General features: G+C 39.9%; 1 protein-coding gene across 2 annotated transcripts in view; it reads left to right on the top strand.

The window, feature by feature from the left end:
• FAM172A (family with sequence similarity 172 member A) overlaps window positions 1–22,983 on the top strand; it is a 319,644-nt gene that overhangs the window by 14,173 nt on the left and 282,488 nt on the right. For both annotated transcript variants that reach the window (XM_026649170.1, XM_024206925.1), the window contains exon 5: window positions 20,192–20,257. In XM_026649170.1, the coding sequence (XP_026504955.1) occupies window positions 20,192–20,257 (66 nt within the window). The remainder of the gene's footprint in view (window positions 1–20,191; window positions 20,258–22,983) is intronic.

Here is a 22,983-nt window from a genome sequence, read left to right as displayed (position 1 = left end):
ATGCACAGCCTCTGGCATGTAAGCTGCTCCCAGCTACTTGCAAGTGAATGACACTAGCCAATATCTCCGGTCCCAGAAACAACCCTAGGAACCTCCATCTTGCAGTGTCCGGTTATGTCCACTGGACGCTGCAAGCTTATATGAGTTCGTCAGTTTAAAAAGACAAATTGATATGTACCAGGCTTGTTCTCCCAAGGGGAGTTTCTGACACCCTGCAAACCAAACACACTGGTTCAGATAGAATAAATAGATTTATTAACTATAAAGGTAGATTGAAGTGATTATAAGTCAAAGCATAACAAGTCAGATTTAGTCAAATGAAATAAAAGCAAAACGCATTCTAAGCTGACCTTAACACTTTCAATGGTCTTACAAACTTAGATACTTCTCACCACAGGCTGGCTGCTCTTCAGCCAGGCTCACCCTTTTGATCAGTGGTTCAGTCGCTTGGTGGTGGTGGTGGTGGTGGTGTCTGTAGATGTAATTGGAAGAGAAAGAGTATGTCAAAATGTCTCTCCCTTTTATCATGTCCTTTCTTTCTTCATGGCTTCCCCTCCCCCCCCCCCTTCAGAGTCAGGTGAGCATTACCTCATCGCAGTCCCAGAAGTGGGTGACTCCGAGGGTCTAACAGATTCTTTTGTTGCTGCCTAAGCCAGTGTCCATTGTTCCTGCGAGGCTGGGCTTGGTTTCTCCCATCCATGCCCTGACGAGGTGTGAACTGCATCCCTATTCTTGGAGAGTTTTTGCATGGGCTTGCTTTAAGCCATGAGGATACATTTTCAGCCTCATAACTATATACATGAAATTATAACCTATAACATTACTGTAACGATTACTATAACATCACTATAACAACCATGCTCAGTGCATTATGAGCCTTCTAAAGACACCCAACATGAAAAACTTTGCACTGGATACTGCACAATCATTTTATAAAGATGAACATGGGGGTGCTGGGTGTATCCCCAAGGTACAGAGGGTCACACTAGGACACTCTCCAGTAATGTGGAAGACCTATGTTCAAATCCCTTCTGCACATCAGGCAGACGGGAGAATTGAAACCATAGCTCCCACATTCCAGGTGAGCGTCCTAACCACTGGGCTGAAAGTTACAAGGATGGGGCAATGGGACCAGCACCATTCCCACCTCCTCTTCCTCTGGCCATTTTGTGAATGGAATCTCAGTCCTTGGGGGAAATTGGGGCCAAAACTACTCTCTGAATTTGTGTCAAAATCATGATTGGTTTTGTAGGACTGAAAAATGGATTTGCAGCAAATAAACTATTGTAGGGAAAATCCTGTTCAGCCCCAGGATGAGAATGCTCTGTGGATAGAGCATGTGCAGGTCAGTTGGCAGAGTTTGTGAGGGGATGGAGATTGTTCAGTGCAAAGAATTAAGTTGCCAAGCTCTAACAAGTCTCTACTTAGTATATGTGAATTGCATTTTTTTTCCCCCCCGAGAGTTCAAAACTTAGCCAAATGTGGGTGAATTTTCAAAGACAGTAAAAGCGCATCCCTGACACAAAAGAAGTCCCTTGCCAAATTTCAAGTCCCGGCCCAAGACGTTGTGGTGCTAGAGTTTCTCAATGAGACAGTTTTCTGAATTTTTTTAACATGTGCACAACAATGTGTTTTTTCCTAACCTCATTCTCAGATATGACTGAACTGTTTTAGTTGAAATATAAATTCATTCTAAGGCAGACACGTGACATGGCTAATTTCATCCCAAATGGCAAAAGTTTGGCAAAATTATACGTAACTGAAAATGGAGTGATATAATGGAAGGTGGAGGACGACCTTAACTATAGGCTGTATTCCCTGTGCCACCCCAATAATACATTTCTTTGCAATTGGATTCCCTTTTTCTTCCTCTTTTCTGCCTCTGAAATCAAAAGGCTTGCTTTCAAACAAATGGCTTTAATAATAGATAGGGAGTGAGAGTTACAGAGGGGAAAAATCCCTCTAAATAATCAGCAGGTGTTTTAACTTTTAATAGTCTGTTTGCCGTAAACTTTTTTTGGTGAGTAAAGAAGGTGGAGAGACAATTAGTCATTTTTTGGTCTAACAGCTATTCGAAGAATGAAGACCACTAAATAGTACCTACGAAAAGTTACATTTAAATATAAATGCTTGTCTTAGCTGCGTGCAGTATTCATTTGCATATGTTAAATCCACTTTTGAAAATCTGATGTTTGGAAAGACTTTTACTGAAGAGATTGTCAGATGTGCATCAGTGAATCCTTCTAGCTTGTAGGCAGCAATTGGCGGTAGGTTCATCATAGTGACATGACAGTACGCAGGGTTCAGAGATAGTTTCATAATTATTGTTAGCACGTTTCTTGAAAGAAGTGATGAGCGTCTCATAAAACCCAGATGGGAGTATGTTACATTGTTGATAAATGTGTTTTTACATTTTTAAATTGAAAAACAGTGAAAAACAGAAAAGATACAATAAGGCAGATGGTTGTTTATATAACTACTGGCAAGTTGCTGTGATTTGAAGAATGTTAGTTACAGTTAAAAAAGGGTGGGGGAGAAGGGGGAGTGTTTCAATGGGTTAGTCATGAGTTTCTTAAAATAAAAGCTTTAGAAACTTTATCTCAATCAGAATTGGATCCCTCTCGCCATCCTAGGTCTTGCATCCTAGGCTGACATTGAGTATGTCAGCACTTAGCAGACTTTTGCACATACCATTTTCATGCAGTTGGAAGACTTGAGGATAAAAATCAAGTGTGAAATCTTCAACTGTTTAATAGCATTGTCATGATAGATTTGATTACCATATAATCTTTCAGCCTTTAGTTTTTTTTTTTCTTTTAGGTTTTTCTCTTTTGAAATAAAAACTTCTATCTAAATATAGTTTTACCCTGGATTTTTATTGCTTCTAATAAAAAACAGATATTAATTGCACAGCAAAATAAATTTTATTTGCCATATTCATTGTTCACATTGCATTACAATGAATAGAGCATCTAATACCAGAAACATCAGTGTGCACAGAGGAGAAAAAAGAAGTGAGGATATAAAGTCTGTCCACTATTTGTGGGAGAAGAGGTGAACAAACAAGCTGCTTTTCTATTAGATAGATGGAAAGTAGAAAAATTATAAAAGAGCAGTTCTTAAACAGAACACAGATCAACATAATGTGGTGGTGAAAGCACACTGATTTCATCTTCACTAGATGGTTCCATTTCAATGATTCCATTCCATTGTATATGTGTGTGTGTGTGTGTGTGTGTGTGTGTGTGTGTGTGTGTGTAGTGTTATTTTCCCATCAAGAATCGTCAGAAATTTTTGTGTAGAGGATACCTCCCACTGCAGAAAAATGTCATACTTTGCCTGGAGTTTTCTAGAAAAAGGATAGATGTGGAGAACCCCTTCATCAATAAAATATTTTAAAATCTATTTATATTTATTATTCTCCTCCTTTGAGTTGCAGAACTCAGGAAAAATTAGTGAAATGTTGTTTACATTTTAAATTCCTTTACTAGATTTTTCTCCCTGTTCCTAGAATCAATAAGATTAACAAATACAGTACCTTTAGCAGCAGACTTCTTTTTTCAGTTTTCTGGGAACATCTTGAGATACACAGTAACCTTTGATGTTCCAGACTTGACAGAATAGGGATTTTGTTTTATACAAGATCTACCAGCTGTGCAGAATCTTTCCTATGGGGATCTTGATATTAGCTCTTTCTTGGTTCAGGCATGTTGTTCTATATGCTGATCCGCCCACTGGAGGATTTCCTTTCTGTTTTACCAGTCTAATTTACTGTTTAATGTTAATGGTGGCGAGTTGAAGTAGCAGAGTTTATACTTTATTATCAGGAACCTGGAACTTGCTTTGTACAGTGGATCATATTCCTGTGCATTTCACAATTTGTTCTCAGCTGAGGAATTTACTGTAGAATTCATTCCTTGATTTAGAATTATGCATCAGAATCTTCTCTTTTCATTTAAAAAGAGAGAGAATTCTATTCCTTTTTGTTGTGAAGATAATCTTCCAAAAATAAATCATTGTACTGTTGTATTCCTGAATCTGCAATCAGCCTGACGCAGTTTTCAGAAGTGGGAACTGCTCCAGTCATATCAGTGGGGTGTTAACACACAAACTCAGTGACAATTAAATGTCAACATCAGCTACTTCAGTGCTGGTTGTTGAAGCAGAAATACCCAGTTAATGTGCTTGCTGTTGTTGGATATGGTAGTGAATATTGGGGAAGTGGAGCAGGTGGACACTGTCACAGGTTGGTTAGATCGAAAACAAAGTTCAAACCCTCCTACCTCGACCCAAATAATTGTTTAAGTTCCCTTTCTGCCTGTCCGCAAGTGGGAGGGAAAGTAGAAAAGCATCTCTTCCCTGGGGCCAAAAACATCAACTGCTTCCTCCTTGCCAAAACTCCAGACTTACCTGTTTAGAAGCCAAAAGCTTTAGCTTGTTTTAATCTAGTTGCCAAAACCTCCAGCTTTCCTCTGACAACTTCTGCAGTGCAGTTACACATTGTCAGTGTGAACTTCTCAGGCACATGGTAAAATAAAATGTGTTATTTATTTTGATAAATTCAGTGGAAACTGCTGATAACATTATTGATTTTTACATTTAATTTAATTAACTGATGGTGCTATAGAACGTCCAGCCTGCCTTACTAACGAGGGCCTTTGAAACAGTATTTAGGTTCAGCCACAGTTTATGGAGGTATTGATTATAGCTTTATCTCTGGTCTGATTTAAAACTTCCAGCAGTTCTCTATGGGAGAAAAGTTGAGGTCTGGTCTCTATTACAGACCTATATCAGTATAACTATATTGTTCTGGGGTGTGAAAAATCTATACCTCTGAGCGACGTGGTTATACTGACCTAATCCTTCCCCCACCCCTGGCACCGTGTAGGCAGGGCTATGTCAGCAGGAGATCTCCCGCCGACACAAGTACCGCCTCTAGGGGAGGTGGTTTAACTACACCGACAGGAGAGCTCTCTGCTATTGGCATAGAGTGTCTTCGTTAAAGCACTACAGCATGCAGCTGGATCGGTGCAGCTGCACTGATGCAGCGTTTTAAGTGTAGACATGCCCTGAGAAAACTAAGAGTTCTCTGGCTGCTGTAAAATAGGACAGAAGCTTAATTTTTGTACTTCCCCATGTTTTATCCTCTTCCTGCTCAGGAAATTCAAGAAGTTCAAACCACTAATTTCAGCTCTTTGGCATATTGTTCCTGCCATTTCAGCAGTGGTAAGCTTAGTCTGGGCTGGGTAGGGGAAACACATCCCTTGAACACTTGTGCAGCACCTCCCTTGTGTGCCCCCCATCCTTGTGTGTGTGGGGTGAAGGCATGGGAGTGCCTCTCCTCTTGTGCGGTGGCTCATGGTGTGCCAGGTTCGGTCACAGAGATCTCCTTGGGAATGTCGTCTGGTGTGCTGAAATTACTTCTGAGCCCGTTTTCCCTCCCAGCTTGGGACTCCAGAACCCTGCCTTGTTGAGCCAGACATGCTAGCCTGCTGCAACACAGACTCAGGGTTTGGACCACGCCCCCAAAGCTGTAGACTTTAACCAAAAACAGCTCAGCAGGTTACCTCTCCAGCACCCAGACACCCAGTTCCCAATGAGATCCAAACCCCAAATAAATCTGTTCTACTCTGTATAAAGCTTATACAGGTTAAACTCATAAATTGTCCGCCCTCTATAACACTGATAGAGAGATATGCACAGCTGTTTGCTCCTCTACGCATTAATCACTTACTCTGGGTTAATTAATAAACAAAAATGATTTTATTAAGTATAAAAAGTAGGATTTAAGTGGTTTCAAGTAATAGAACAAAGTAAGTCACCAAGCAAAATAAAGAAAAACACACAAGTCCAAGCCAAATACATTAAGAAACTGATTACAGGTAATATCTCTCCCTTAGAGGTGTTCCAATAAGCTTCTGTCACAGACTAAACTCCTTCCTCGTTTGGGCCCAATCCTTCCCCCTAGTACAGTCCTTGTTAGTTCCAGCAGACATCTCAGAAGGTAAGCAGGGTCTTTCTCCTGACTGGCCCCCTTTGTCCTGCTCCACCCTCTTTTATAGCTTTGGCACAAGGCGGGAATCTTTGGTCTGTCTGGGTCCCCACCCCTCCTTCTAAATGGAAAAGTACCAGATTTAAGATGGATTCCAGTATCATGTGACATGATCAAATGTCCTGTGAGACCCCAGCCTCCATTCTTCCTGGGCTGGCCCACACGTACACAGAGCCATTTACAGTTCATTGATTCTGAAGCACCCTTAATGGCTTCCACTTAATATGTTTACATCAGTAATACAAGTTTATATCTTATTATCCTAACTCCAGACATAGAAATAATATATGCAAATAGGATGAACACACTCAGTAGATTATAAACTTTGTAATGATACCTTACAAGTGACCTTTTGCATAAAGCATATTCTAGTTGCATCATATTCACATTCATAAGCATATTTTCATAAAGCATATGGAGTGCAACATCACAGCTGGTTCTTAAAGTGCTGTAGAAGCCAATTGCTCCTGCACATCCATGTAAGCTACTATATGATCTGTTACTGTTGTTTCCACCAATGTTCCCTCCTCTCCTTTTTAGTTTAGTGTTAGAATTGGGTTTCTGGATATGCTGTTGGTAATAAGAGTAGTGTAATAACCTTTTGGGGACAGGGAAGAAATTTTCCCCACATCACTGAATCAGCCATGGGGAGGTTTGGGAACTTTTGCTTTCCTCACAGCAGCCTGGAGGTCTGGTAGGTAGGGTTCCTTTTGTGTTAGTGGTGTAATGTTTGATTGTGGATCTGTCTTACATCAACAAAGAAAGGAAAACATTTTTTTAAATAAGTAAATGTCATAGTAAAAACAGAAAAGTTGGCACAGAAACTCAGGGAAGGTATAATTCCTAATATTACTTCTAAACTTCTATTTTTGAAAATTGACTGAATTTCAATTTGGAGTCCCTTCAACTTCTACCATGGTTTCCAGCAGCACATATGGCTTGTCACTTTACTCTTTTATTCCAGAAAAGTGACACATTTTTCTTTCTGAGACAAAGTTTGACAGTTCTAGAAACTTGTTAGCTGGTCATAGTCAACACGAAGGGGATCTAAGGTTGGTCACAAAGACCTAGTAGGTTTTTAAAAGTGTTAAACCTTCTCTACGCTAGTGTTTAAAGACGTTTCTTAAAATGTGTTAGCTAGACACATTTATAAAGTTAATTTATTTTCCTTGTCTAGACATGCCCGTAGTGTCCCAGTCATTGACCCAATAAACTGTAATACTGGTGACTAAAGCAAAGAGGGCAAATTTTGAATGTGAAAAGGTCAAAGTGCTGAGTTCAAGGAGTTTCCTTCCAACTGGAGTTCTTTGCACATTAGCCCCTAATTCCAGCCCCCACTTGCTGAAGGAAGGCCTTCCCCTTCCCCCACTGGGACCAGTTCTATCCAGACAGCTTCTGTTGTCATTTTTAGGATGGAGCCGTCGAGCCTGTCATTCCCAGCTACTGTGACCTCATCTTGCCTCTGGTTTTGATTGGATAGGTTGAGGGAGAGAATTTTGCAACGGGTTTTGTTTTGGGTTATTGGAAGGAGGAAGGTTTTGCTTAGATTAATTCCCAACACATTGAATACTACCATTTCACTGTCAGTATTAGCATAGGGTGCGGGTGATTGCCCAGAAACCAAGTAAATGAATACTAGATAGATCAGTGGTTTGATACTATGATGATAGAGAAAAACCTGAGATTGGATGTTGTGTCTGAAACAGAGAACAGAACATCACCTTAGTAGAAAACCTGTAAGTGGGTACCACTTACATTAGTGCTTGGACCCATAATATAGTATTTAATATTTTATCATAACACAATTGGTGAATGCCACCAATCACATAGCAACCTCATAGGAGAACTGACCTAAACTGCAGAATGACTGTAAAAAGTTACTACAGTGGGCTTCCAACAGAGAGTTAAGTTTTAATATTAATATATATATAGTGTACTTAGCTGTCTCCCAATTTAATATTTTTCTCTATCTGGTAGAAGCAAATCTATAAAAACAAAAAATGTAACTGGGATGGTAGCAAATTAAATATCAATTCACAGGTCAACAAAGAAAATGCTGGGCTTGTTGATGCTGACCTGAATGCATATATGAGATTAATAATATCTAACGCTGGTGCACTCCATAGCCTTGATATGACAACATTTTGAATGTTGTGTGTAGTTCTGGTTGCAACAATTTAGAGGATGGAAAACAAAGAAAATACAAAGTGAAGTAAAAGTAAGATAAAGATTGGAGTCCAAGACTTGCACCTCTCTATAGACTAGGAACAAGAGACTTGGGCAACATATTCATAAACTACACCTACTTTGTTTCTGGACTCGGGTCCACGCATATGGTTGTGCCAGAGCCCCCTTACCATCCATATCTAAACCCCAGAAACACAGGTTTCAAGACATGTCTGGGGAAAGAATATTAGCAGACCTGAGGGGTGTGGGTATGAATACGCCTCGGGCGGTGGCATGGCCCCACACCCATGACAGTGTGTAGTATGGACGGGGCTAAAGGGCGTGTTCTGTGTCCTGAGTTCAGGAGTCCTCAAGCCCTGTTCCCACAATGTACTGAACCCTTTCCTGCCTTACCCTGCCCAAATCTATGAAGGTTTCTGTCCTCCCTTCTTACCTGTAGTAATGAGCTGTGCTGATCACCCTGGAACAGTTTTCTGATGCACTCTTTTCACCACTACGTGTAGACATGTAGAGAGCAACCACATGGTCAGCCGAACACACCTGGGTTCTCATAAATGTGTGGTCAGAGTTCAGTGTCCTCCACAACTTCTCCAGCAGCACCAGGACCTTACATCTATACTGTTCCTAGTCCAGAAGCAGTAGTCAAGTCATGGCCATTCAGTCACACCACCAGCAATTTCCTGTGCCTCTGTGTCATAGGTCATCACTGAATCCGTCACCATCCCACTCACTTGCCTTTGACTTGTGAAAAAGGTTTGAGTCCATTTACACAGGGTTTTCACCTGTCGTGTACTGCAATCCAGACAAATTTGTCTCAGGAGCAGGAGCAGAACCACATTGTTGGTCACTTGCTCCATCTCTTCCACCAAGTTGGGCAGGACAGAGCAGTGAGAAGAAACTGCCATTGCCAAATCTGTGAAGATGTCAGCAGTACCACCAGCACATAGCAAAGAGGAAGGATCCTATAATGCTTCCTGTGATATGCAGAAGCGTGGGATACCACCCCTGACATGCTAGCTGTAACCTTGTATACAAATAAAGGTGATGTGCATGCGGGTATATCTAGCTACAGAGCATGTACCAGCACAGCATATGAAGACATTTGGCCACCTGGGCTCTCTGCCCCCTCCTGCACCCCCTGGAGTGGGGAGCTCAGGCAGCGGCCAGGAGTTGGGAGCCCAGGGCAGCTGGGCTCTAACTGGAACTCCCCACCCAAACTGGGGTGACAGCCCAAGCTGTGAGCAGCCAACAGCTAATGTAAGTAATGCGGTGTCTACACAGACTCTGTGTCACCCTAACGACACTGACATAAGCCCTACACCTCTCTTGGAGGTGGAATTATTATGTTGGTGTAATAGGGCACTTACATTGGTGGAAGCAAATCTGTAGTGTGTACAGTGACATAACTAGGTTGACATAAGCTGCCCTACGTCGACCTAACTCTCTGTAGTGTAGACCAGGCCTGAGAGGAATTCAGCCAGTAAAACTGCTGGAATATGTGGTGAGACAGACTTTTGCTTTGACTCCACTTACTTGTTAAATTAGACATTCATTGTGTTTTACTTTTATTTTCTTGTAACCAGTTCTGACTATTATGCCTCACTACTTGTAACTACTTAAAATCTATCTTTCTGTAGTTAATAAATTAGTTTTATCTAAACCAATGTGTTTTGGGAAACTCCATTTGAGATTATGGGATTGGTGCATTTCATGGACTTTACTACTCCAAATTCTGGTGCTGCAAAAACTTGCAAGTTGTTTCCAGGCAAAGGTCCTTTATGCTATGAGAGTCTCTTTTTTCCCCTGTCTTCCATTTTTTTCCTCCTCACTGTTGCTCATGCTGATGTAATATTTGTTTATTTCATATGGCAGCCAGTGCATGTAAATGCTCTCTAATCTCTCCCTTTTAACACCTTCACTCACAAACACAAAAAGTCGGTTTGATAGAGTTGGCCAAGCATGCAGTTCTAGCACAAATACATTAATTTGCACACAAGTATGTTGTTCACACACACCAAAATCTATTTTTCACGTGAATAAAATTTCCTATTTTAATATTTTTAATAAGAAATATAAACCCTAGTGCGTCAGAGCAGAAGTACTAAGGGCTGGGAGGAAATTTCTCTCATGGGGAAATTATTCCATAATTGTTCAGTAAGAGATTTCTTGCCACTTCCTCTGAAACATCTGGCACTGGCCATCAGTAGACAAGGTACTGGACTATATGGACCACTGGGCTCTTCCAGTATGGCAATTTCTATATTAGTATCTTCCCCAAACATTTGTGAAAAGGAACGTATTGTATGAACTTTCCCTGGAAAGTGAACAAAAACCACTATGAACATGGATCAAATCTTGAGTCAGTTCCTTGTAAACAAGTACATGAATAGATTTTCATATTATTCAATCAGCTTTGGCCCATAATATGTCTTTAAAAGAGTTTTTATTTACATATCGGGTTGCCTTTGGATATGCTAGGTATTGCATTCTTTTAGAAATTGAGGGTCATGCTACCAATAAATACCATATTTGATTCAGTGATGTTCTTTTTGATCATATTTGTATTCAGTGACATATACGATACAATGGAGTATATGAACTCAAAAGACAAAATTTCTAGGAAGGGAGGCTTTTGCATGCTTTTAGTCACCAAGTTAATGAACTATTTATGAGTAAACAATATCTTTTAATTCTTTGATCTTTTAATAGCAGAAGTAATATAAACTATGTGTATTTTATACTTCAAAAATGTAGAAACATATGTTCTTGCAGAATTTCCTTTTGTAATAAAATAGAAAAATTACCCAACTTAACCTTCTCAAAATAGATGTCGTGAAACCATGTTGTATGGAAGCTTTAGATAAAGCACCTGAGAAAATCTGAGATTCTAAGAATGAGAATTTTACCCTTGTCATATGTCATAGTCTTCCTTACCTATGGTAACTCGATAAAGTTCATCAGGGCTTGACCCAGTTACTTGCAGTATCTGAGGCTTTTTGTTGCTTTCTGCCAGCTTGAGTTTGTCTACCAACAGAATCCAAGGATATATTTAGATGGGTTCTGTCATCTGGAATAGAAAAGAGAAAATCTTTTCCTGAGAAAGAGGAAGAAAATCAAGGTGTCCAAGCTGTTTTTTCAATCTTCTGCTTAACACCCCTAGAAGAGAGCCTTTGGGGCAAGATTTTCCTGTCCTTAAAGAGAAAGTATGCATCTTTTTAGGGAAATTTTGTTCAGCGTATTAGATGTCAAACCGTTGACTAGAAAAGAAGCAAGAAAGTTAATCGCTTCTATTAAAAGTTAGATGTAGGCTTTTGCCAGCCACTCAGAGCAGATAAGAGTCCCAGGTGTCTTCCATAACTGTGTGAGTGAGTCAGCAACGTTTGCTCTCCAGTTGTTGGGTGCTCAGCACAGTAAGGAGCAGACACAATATTATGTAATGATCAAAATATAAATAGGTTCTGGAATTTAAACCAAGATGTCATGTATCCGATAAGTATAAGAATATTTTTATACTCTTACGAATATGCACTCATATTTGCACTAACAAAAAGGAAAAAAAAACACTTTTTTTTTAATCCAGTGTGAGTTGTGTCCACTTCCCCTCCACCCAAATTATGTAGTGCCAGTTTATTTGGCACTCCACCCTCTACTTTGTCAATAATGCCAATTTGAGCACCCAGTTATGTGCTTGTCCAACAAACCTCTCCCAGCTGTCTCCCACCCTTCCCCTTACACTTGCAATGATCAAAAAGGCTACTACCCTTTCCTCTTCCAAGACAATTTTATAACCCACTTCTGCTTTAACACCAACAAGCAATCTGCCAGTGTATGATGACTAGGCTGAGGGGCTAAAACATGTTTATAACTCATTTTATATGTAACTGTCTCTCTTTTCTCCACTCTTTCTTGCCTTCTTAGCTTGTGGGTTCTTTGGGGATAGGGACTAAGTTTATCTTTGACTTTGAATGGCATCTAGCACAACAGACCCCTGATTCTGATTGGGTCCTCTGGTTAGTACTGTCATAATAATAATAATAGATCCTGATGTGAGGATTTTCAGTAATGTAATTTCAGGTTCATTATAGAGATGAGTTATTGGACATTTCTTTAGGCAGAATGCTCAAGACACTCAGCTCTTGTCTTCACTACTGGGGAGATTGACGCTGCTGCAGTCGATGAAGCGGGTGTTGATTTAGCGGGTCTAGTGAAGGCCTGCTAAATCGATGGCAGAGTGCTCTCTGATCGACTCCGATACTCCAGCTCCCCAAGAAGAGTAAGATAAGTCGAACGAAGAGCGTCTCACGTCAACGCAGCACAGTGAAGACACTGGGGTAAGTCGACCTAAGCTATGTCGACTCCAGCTATGTTATTCACGTAACTGGAGTAGCGTAATTTAGGTCGACTTATACAAGTAGTGAAGACAAGCCCTAAAAGAGGAGATGATTTTAAAAAACAAACAAAAAATAAGCCAACAGGTGTCAGCAAAGACCATGGAACAAATATCAGATCAAATCGCATTAACAGCGTATGCTGCACTCCTGACAAATCCCTGTTTTGTTTTTTAAATTTCTCTCAAAAGATCTTGAGATCCTATTTGTGATCAGTCAACTCAGAATCCAGAATATCACATCTATGTGTTGTTTGAATTGAATTACTTTCAATAGAAAAAGCAAGAAATCCCTTAGAGGTAATGTCAATTCCATCCGAATGAATTGTCCAGCCACACTATAATCGAAGTGAGGTCTTTTGTGGATTTTAAAAATGCTATTGATTTTTTTTTTTAACTTGCAGTGAACAGAGCCTTTAGAAAGACCATTCAGCTTTTAGGTTTTTTTTGTTGTGTTGTTTTTTTGTCACCAGTGCTGAGGTAAGCCTGTGTCCAAGAGCAGTATGTCAAAATGTTCCTTTGCATCTTTCATTGTTACTTATTGGCAGGTTTGTCACTTAAGGGTCAAAATAAAGCTCATTCAACCAAAGCTATGGCAGCAACAGTAGCAAGCCTTGAGTCAATCCTACCACTTGAGATTTGCCGCAGGGCAGTCAGTTGGAATTCATTGTGCATTTTTCACTGAACATTGTTGCCCTAATACTGCAAATTGAAAATTTGTGGGCTGACTTCTATATGTTAAAAGAGCTGTTTGTTCAGTTATTTATTTTAAGTGCTTATTCTCAGTGAGGAGACAAATCTTGTTAAACAATAAATCCATAACTTGCATGAGTTTTCCTGTTAGTGGGTTTTATACTTGTTTGTTTTCAAACTTTAGAGATAAAACACCTAACCTGCGTATTGTGCCTTGAATTCTCTGTAGTTGTGAAAGTTAAACCTGAGGTTGAACTTGAATTCCCAAAAATAGTGTCTTTCATAGATCCATTAATGATCCATTTTCTTAAGAGTTAGATTACTATAGAGCTGTAAGTTACTAGGTCAAGACAGAACTGACAGTTGAAAACATTTGAGAAGCCTGGAGAGAGTGAAAACTATTCTCTTTCTGTGCATGTACAGAGTCAGCTAACAGAATATGCTACTATCAGAAAAGTCCACTTATAGGTAAATGGTAATGATTTCATATATATGTGGAATTATCAGCCAAGACAATATTGTTGGGCAGGGACAAGTATTTTTTTATTATGTGATGGTCTCACAGTATGAGAATGTGTATTTGATCATTCAAGTTTAGTAGTTTGAGTGCTTTTTCTAACAGAAAAAAAAATCTTAAATTTTCATTTAGTTCAACTCAAAGCATAGTAAATCATGTTTGAATTAATTATTTTAAAGATAGAAATATTCAATTCAATATTTTGAACAATCCCTTCTCGAGACTATTTATTTTAATTGTAATTTCCCTCCTTTTTTTAAACACTGCATGTTTGTTTGTTTAGGAGATTAAATTTGCATTACATTTTATTAGCCATAAGAAGGCTTGGAAGGATTAGTTTTTTATCGCTAAATGTTGATAAACGTTGATTTCACCGCACACATACAAACTGATGAAAATACATTTATGTCCATAATAATTGAAATGTACAGATAGGCAAAATAAGAAAAATGCTGCTTGAGAATTTATCACAGTTTCATTTTTGGATATTTACATTGTATATTTTGGCATATGATGCTGACAATTTGTTTTAACTGTTAAAAACTTTAACTTTTTAATATTACAATAGATGTTGATTAAATAATTATTTAATGACCCCCCATAATTTTGCAAGCTGAAAATTTTAATTGATAAAATTTGAAAAAAATGCTTAAAAATAAATATTGATATTATTTGTCAAATATACAAAAACAAAAATCAAATTCTGCCAAGCCTAGCAGAAAGAAAGTGTTGTTACCCGAGTTATATATGGATATGTAGAGAGGTAAAGTAAGACTAACAATCTGGAAAACACCATAGGTATGAATGATTTGCTAGGTTTTCTTTCTAATCTTATGTATCTATTATTTGCCCAACTCTTTAGAGCAGTGGTGGGCAACCTGTGGCCTGCGGGCTGCACGCGGCCCATCAGGGTAATCCTCTGGCAGGCCGCAAGACAGTGTTTACATTGACTGTCGGCAGGCACAGCCGCCCGCAGCTCCCAGTGGCCACTGTTCGCCGTTCCTGGGATCTGCGGGACATGGCGAACCACAGCCACTGGGAGCTGTGGGCAGCTGTGCCTGCGGACGGTTAATGTAAACACTGTCTCACGGCCCACCAGCAGATTACCCTGACAGGCCACAGGTTGCCCACCACTGCTTTAGAGTCTGGTCATGAATAAAACTATTTAAAGGAAAATTATGACTGACTGACTGAGTTCTCCAACTGGCAAATACATATTTTGAATACTTGACTTTAAAAATAAAACTAATGTAATGTTCTGACAAGGTCCATCTCAGTCCCAAACATGACCTTACACATCCTTGGAAACAGAAATCTCCTATCCACTGAAAGCGTATAACTTAGCCGATATGCCTCATCCTTGACATGGAGTGATGATTGATTATTTTTGTAATGTAAATGCTTTTCCACAAGGAACGTGACAAAGGCCAATTTATTTCACATAGACCTATGAATAGTCATCAATTGGTAATGATTTCTAGGAACTGCTGACCTGTGCCCATTATTTGGACAAATGGTATAGAGATGAAAGGCTCTGTATCCTGTTTCCACTTCCCTAATCCAGGCGCATATAGTACCTTTTGTTATATTTTTAGCAGTGGATTTTCTTTAAAGAAACATTGGCATGTTCTTAAGGCGGGGAGGCCTTTTAATTTATTTATTTACTTTTTGCCTGTTTTTTTGTTTCCTATGCACTGGACTTTCGGACTTTCTGCTACATGTTAACTTCTGGTGGGTAGACTTGCTGAGGTTGGTTTTGAAAATGGGAATATACCTGAGAGAGAACAGAATTCAGGATGTACTGGATGTAAACCAAAGCATGGAAGGGAGTGTATAATCAAGGCTCAGTGAACTTCATTGCATCCTGGCATGGATTTTTGACATGATATGTACTGTAACAGCTTCTCTGGAGTAGCATGTACGTGTTCTAAAACAAATCATTCAGGTGTGAGGTATCTTGCTCATCTGTATTATGGAAGAGTTCACCAGCAGATCAGTAATATTTTTCTTTGTGTATGTGATCATTCATTTATTTTAATTATTAAAAAAAAAATTAGGATTTTAGGGTTTTTATTTTAAGATAAGCCTTTATCAGAGCTCTCTTTCTACTTTGTGGGCACACTTTTGGCTGCCATATTTTTCAGAATAGGTTTTATTATTTAATGCTCTTCAAACCTTAGTGTACCTTCACTATATTGTGGAATCTAGCTTGTATTTTTCTGCTCTCATAATTTACATTGAGGCTCCAATACTTAAGGACATGTCTAAGCATGTGAGTAGTTCTATTGACTTCAGTGAGACTACTCACATATTTAAATACCTCTCTGATTTGGCCCTTAGTCCCTAATTTCTCTTTTAGTTTAGCCATGTTCAGATATTAATCTTTTGTTGGTTCCAGTATGATGGATTGAAAAGTTTTCATGAAACATGCTGTTAATATAAACTTTTTAATGTTTTAAAGTAATTGAAAACACTCTTTTAAAAAACATCTCTGTGTAACTGTCTTAAAAGAACATTAAGGATGCAAAATCAATATCAGTCTCAGCAATTAGTGTATGCCAAAGTTACAGTTACATTTCCTCATGCTGCCTTAATCTGGCCCTCATGCCTATGAAACATTATAGCTTGCCCAGAATTACATAGGAAATCTGGCAAAGTCAGGAATAGAATTAATCTCTTTGGAGTCCCAGTCTAGCACCTTACACACAAGAGAATGTCTGTCTCACTCACTGTCCATCCTAATGAGTAGGGGTAATGTACCATAAATAGTATATGGTCATGTCATTAATATATTCACACAAGGAGTCTGAATTAAGGTCTCCTAAATGGGGCAATCTTAATTCTGGAATTCCTGTCTTTTGAGTGGTAGCTACTTTGCATTCTTAACATTTTAACATAAATGTTTAACAATTCATTTTTTTTGTAACTTGGCAGGTGCCCAGTGCAGTTAATTGTTTAAGAGGGGGGTTCAGTTCCTCGATAAACCAGAAATGGAAGTGGATTAGAAGAAGGCATTTACTTAAAAAAAAGTGGGAAATAGGGTTGGTGTTCCTCATGTCTAATGCAATGGGAAGACAATCTCCTCTCCTCCTCCCCGCCTTAACCGTCAGATGAGCGGAGGATGTCAGGGTCTCTGCAGTGGTCCTGGGACAGATTAATGGAGTGGGGGCTTGATGATAGCCCTCCACCAGGTGGAATGATTACAAAGGATGGATGATCTGCACTAGACAAGTTATTGCTGGATAGTTCCCTGATGTGTTACTTAACAAAGTTGTGGCCTCGTTAAACCACATCCCAGGTGTCTTGTCTTTCCTGGGACAAGGAGTTGTGACCTTTAAAGTCTAATTGACACCATTTAAAATATAACATTATTAATCACAGGCATTTTTTCAACTTTTTACCTTAAAGGAAGAAAAGAATAAAATAATTATTTTTTTTTAAATCTCGTCAATTTTATGTTGCACAATTACATGCTCCCTGAAATCACAAGAAGTCAGAAAATGCAAAAGTTAAAGTTCCAGCTACTGTATAATGTTAGATCAGCAGCATTATATGTACTTTCAGCCATATTCTCCACTTAAGGCAAGTGTGTGCTGATCTCCTGACAAAAATCTTCTGCAAAGCCAGCAAATCTGCTCATTGTAATATCCCTCCTAAATAATTATTAGGGAATTATTAGGTTGCCTAGCATCTTCTAAAGCAGTGGTTCTCAAACTATTGTACTGGTGACCCCTTTCACATAGCAAACCTCTGAGTGCGACCCCCCCCTTATAAATTAAAAACATTTGTTTATATATTTAACACCATTATAAATGCAGCAGGCAAAGCAGTGTTTGGGGTGGAGGCTGACAGCTTGCAACCCCCCCATGCAATAAGTTCGCGACCCTCGGAGAGGTCCCGACCCCCAGTTTGTGAACCCCTGTCCTAAAGTACCCTCTACCCTTCCTATGCCCTGTGGTGGCATGACGAGGGTGTCACTGCTTATCAGTGATCTCTAGCTGCCAGAATGATCCCTAGGGCCTGTTGGAAGCTGGCACAGTTTAGAGTAGACGGTAGTCTGCTCTTATCCGTGCTGGGACACGTACCCAGTGCTAAGCAGACCAAGGATCAGAGTACTACCCTCCCCTCTGGTCTTCCATCAGATAGTCTGGCCCATGATATATTTGATTACTGTTTTTTCTGGTTAAACATATACATTCCTTTAAATGTTTTTGTTGTAAGCTATACAGTTGGTTTACGTTAACATTCCTGTCTTTTTAGGATTTGTATTATATTACAAAAGTACCTAAAGGCCCAATCACAATCAGAGCCTCATTGTGCTGGTCTCTCCAGAAACACATAATAAAAGATAGTTCCTGCCCTGAAGCGCTGATGGTCTAAACAGATAAGACGGACAAACAGGAATAGACAAAAACTAATAACCAAAGAAAAAAATTTTTGTTTTGCATGTATTATCTAATATACATGTATGTATTCTTTTCTTCGCAGCAGTTTTTTAAAATGTCCTTTGAGCATTTTTGATACATTATTTAGTTCTTATAGCCATTGGAGGTTGATACAAGTTTTAGTGTGAAAAATAAAATCCCTATGTTTGAGGTCATATCATCATTGTACTCATTTTAACGTCTGTATGCCATCAGCATCTGAGACTGTAGGGAACTTAACTGCTTTACTGTTGGCATAATACCGAAGTTGATTTCAGTGAACCATAAACAGTTTGGCCCTGGAGGTAAAATTACACTGTATGCATGTTCCTAACATACTGCTTTGGGGATAAACATGTCTTAAATCAACTCATTGCTTAAAGCTAAGTTCCCTCTCCAAATGCAGTTTCCCTGTAGATGGTAATGTTTAGTGAGACTGATTTTCTTTAAAACCGTAAAGCTTTTTGAGTGTTTTTCTATCAATAAATATATTTGAGCAGGATAGCAAAAAATTCATGTAATCCTAGTAAAGACTTTTTTATGGCATTTTTGTTTTGTTTTTAATTAGCTTTCATCAATACATTGAATTCATTGAAATTCGTTTTAAATGTTTGTGTGCTACATCTGCTTACATGTATGTAATGAAAACTTTCAGACCTCACCAAAACTTTATTTGGTAATTGCACATTTGGAAAATTAAAATTGAAATTTATTATGCCCTGGCTCCTACCTGCTCAGTTCATTGTGTGTTGTTAAGATGCCATTACTTGGGAACTTTGTTACAACTATGTTTCTGCTGTGTTTTAATATGCTTTGGATTAGGATGGCTGTAATTGTGGCCTTGAGGGGTTGGACTAAGGAACACCAGGTGGGTTTGCACCCAGATATTCTTAGGTCTTATCCTGTACTTTAACTGTGGAATTTAAGTGTGGTTCCCTGAGTCTTAAAGGGGGAGGCGAACCCCATTTGAGCCTATTAATGAGCACCTTTCTCCCCTCCCCCCCCATACACTTTTTAATTTGCCATTTTTCTCTGCTTCTTTAGCCAATGAAATACAGGCACTTATTTCAGAACCATTTTTACAGTCCCATATGTACAAAAGAATTTTAGTTTGTCCCCAAATTTAACTCAAAAACTGATAATAGTCAGAAAGTTCTCCATTTCCCTATTATATGAAGGTGAAAAATAGTTTCCTCTAGATATTAGAGAAGCTTTTGAAGTTGGAACATCTTTTGTTAGATTTGGGGCAGCAAGGAAGAGACTCTTAATATTTAAGTGGATTTTTTTTTTTTTTGGTGGATTTTTGAAATGATTCCCTTTGTTTCAGGCCTAAAAATTCAGCTTTTTTTCTACGTAGAGAATGCAGACCTACACCCCTCCCTCCACCTCCCTATGCTGGAGGGTGGTTCAGTTCTCTTCTTCTATTTAGAACACCTTTGACCTGCCCCTCCCCTGCTCAGTGAATAGAAATGGCATGGCAACTTGTGCTCAGGATGACTAAAGGTTTTCCTCTCCATGTATCTCATGAAGTGAACCTGCAGGGGAGAGGGTTTCAGGAACCCTGCTCATGGAAAAATGCTTTTAAAGTATTTCTTTGCAAAAGAGAGCCTTTCTTATATCCCTGAGTATATATTAATTGGTCATAATCCTTAGTTTTGAGCTGCATAATTATTCACACAGCAGCAGGTGGTAGAATCACAGGTACAGTTAGGATTTCTTTGTACTGAAAAGTAGCACATTCTGAGGGGAAGGGAGGACCCTTTTTCATGAAGATGTATATCCTGTAATTAGTTTTTTAGGGAAGAACACAGAGGGCAGATATACGCTCTGTTTAAAAGAGAAGCAGTGTGACTAGCCCACTTTTGTTAAGGCTTTTATGAATGGATGCGGAATTTCCACAAGTGCTTTAACTTTTGTTTTCTTTTTTGCAGATCATTACTAAATATGTCTATGAACTACTGGAAAAGGAATGCCACTTGAAAAAAGTAACTCTCCCAGTAAGTTGAATTTTTTTTCAAAGATGTTGATGTTTCCTTCACACTACAAAATGTACGAATAAAGAGAGTCTCTCCCCTGAGGAGTTTGGAATCTAGATGTCAGATACAGATACGACAAACTGTGCTGAGGGCCCAGTCAAAGATGACTTGGACCACTGTATACACATGCAGCATGTTCATTCATACACAAAGAAATATGTAGAAAAATATCTGTCTATTTTTGTAAAATATCTAATCTGTTTGGGTCTGAGTATATTTCATTGGGATCTACTTAGGGTGACCAGATGAGAGATGTGACATGTCAGGATGCCGGCGGAGCAAAAAACAACAACAAAAAACCCCAAGAGCCGGCGGTGGAGGGAAAAAAATCAAGAGCTGACAGAGCATAGGAAAAATTGGTGGGGGCTGCCCACCGGCAGCACCACGCCCCACCCCCCCGCACCAGCTCACCTCCGCTTTGGCTCCACCTCCCCTGAATGGGCTGACACGTCCTGCTTCTCCCCCCTCCCTCCAGCGCTTGTGCCGCTATACAGCTGATTAGCGCGAGCCTGGGAGGGAGGGGGGAGGAGGAGGAATGCAGTGTGCTTGGGGAAGGGGCGGGCCAGGGCGGGGATTTGGGGAGGGATACAATGGGGCAGTGAGGGGGCGGGGCCAGGGCAGGGATTTGGGGAGGGATCCATTGGGGGAGGGAGAGGCGGGGCCAGGGCGGAGTTGGGACTGGGGGGGGGGGCGCGAGCCAGAGGGCAAAATATCAGGACAATTCCTGTCCCGACCGAACATTGGTCGGGATGCGGGACAAACAAGTAAATATCGGGATAGTCCCGATAAAATCGGGACATCTGGTCACCCTAGATCTACTACACCTTTCTAGTCCTGGTAGGATTTGAGGTACCAGAAATTTAAAATTGTGTTACTTTTGGTATACAAAAACTATGCCATTTTGAAAATTGTTTATGGTTCCTCTGACACCTGTGCAGTTGGACTCAGAACTAAAGGCAAGGAAACAATGGTTGATTCTCTGTAACCTGAAGTCTTCAAATCAAGATTTGAGGATGTAGGTAACTCAGCCAGAGATTATGGGCCTATTACAGGAGTGGGTGGGTGAAGTTCTGTAGCCTGTGATATGCAGGAGATCAGACTAGATGATCATGATGGTCCCTTCTGGCCTTAAAGCCTATGAGTCTATGGCTTTACAGGCAGAGGAATGGGAAAAAAATAGTCCCAATAAGATGTTTTAAAACTCTTTTAAAGACCCTCGTATAATAGCTTTTTTAGTAATGTGTGTATGCAATACATAAGTGATTAATCACCATTTGGGAGTAATGCAGCCATTCTGAAATTAAAAGATGTATAGCTGTACATACACTCCATACCACAATTACAATGTATTTTTACACTATAGGGGAAGAGAGTAGTGGCCCTAACACCTTTCATTATAAAGGGTTCTTGTGATCTTTGCTTTGAGAAGTTTTCATACACTCCCATTGTTTGCAGCAGGCTCTTGATATTTGGTAGGGGAATTCCTTTAGACTACAGAAATGACCCTCTTTGTCCCATGAGACTCCCTTCAGTTTTGGCTGAAATATAAAATATTTAAAATTACCATTACCTTCTCTCACTTACGGCTTCAGGAAATTGTTGGTAGCCTGCCAAAATCACTGAACATTCCAAGCCTGGGACTTGCTGCTGACACAGCAGCAAGAGCAGAAGACACTACACTGGGAACACTAAGCAGCTGTCAGAGGGGGAGAGAGAGCTGGACTGGGCTCCCCGCATCATGCAAACCCCAGATGCAGCACTTGGAACAAATAGTCCATTTACTCGCACCCACCTCGGGGCACCACATTGAATAGGTGCTCCCCTTACTTCCAGACAGAGAGAGGGAGGTGCACTAGGCTCCCCACAACCACCTCCTGGCCCAGCACTAGTGTTCTATATATACCCCACTTACTCCTGGAGAATCTGACTCTAGTGGTCTCCCCAACTCCCAGGCAAGGGAGAGGGGAGGGTTGAGAGAGTGGCCAGACTCCCCTCAACCAACCCCAGACTCAGCATGTGGCACCAGCAGCCAGTCCCTCCTCTGTGGGCAACACCTGGAGCAGGAGCTCCTTCAATACTGGGGGGGGGGGAGGGGGGTGGAGGGAAGAGAGAGCCAGACTGGGCAGGGCTCACCCCATGACCATCTTGTACCCCTCTTTACAAAAATACCTTTTCTTTGATGCCAGTGTTGGGTGAGAATGCCAGACACTCAAGTTTATTATTTCGAAACTTCATTGATCCAAAAGCATGCCTTGCGATTACAATTACTATTATAGTAAGAAATGAGACATACAGAAAAAGAAAGTGACCAGTTATCTTCTGGAGTGTATCCAGGTCATGGTGGATTGCTCTTACAATAATCCAACTGCCCCTTACAATTTACATAATTTTATATACATCCAAATTACATATTTATTAGTTCTCTTCCAGTCACCATTAAGTATTATATGCCTTGTGCAACTCATACAATATGCATGCGTAGGCTTCAGTTGGCATGACTTTTGCTCTCTATGCCATCTTCACGTTGTTATTTTTCTTTGTTAATTGGTTTATTACCACTGAGTATGCACTAACCAGACATAATTGACCAGGTCACTTTGATCCTTTGTTCTGCATAGGAGCTTTTGGGGACTTTCCTGTTTTTCTTTACTTGCCTTTTCCTTAATTGTGTATTGGCAGCACATTTT

The sequence above is a fragment of the Terrapene carolina genome, unplaced genomic scaffold (assembly GCF_002925995.2).
Source record: "Terrapene carolina triunguis isolate 2854851 unplaced genomic scaffold, T_m_triunguis-2.0 Scaffold69, whole genome shotgun sequence".
NCBI classification, from domain to species: domain Eukaryota; kingdom Metazoa; phylum Chordata; order Testudines; family Emydidae; genus Terrapene; species Terrapene triunguis.
Note: the sequence above shows the minus strand (reverse complement) of the source record. Positions and strands in the feature narration are given on the sequence as shown.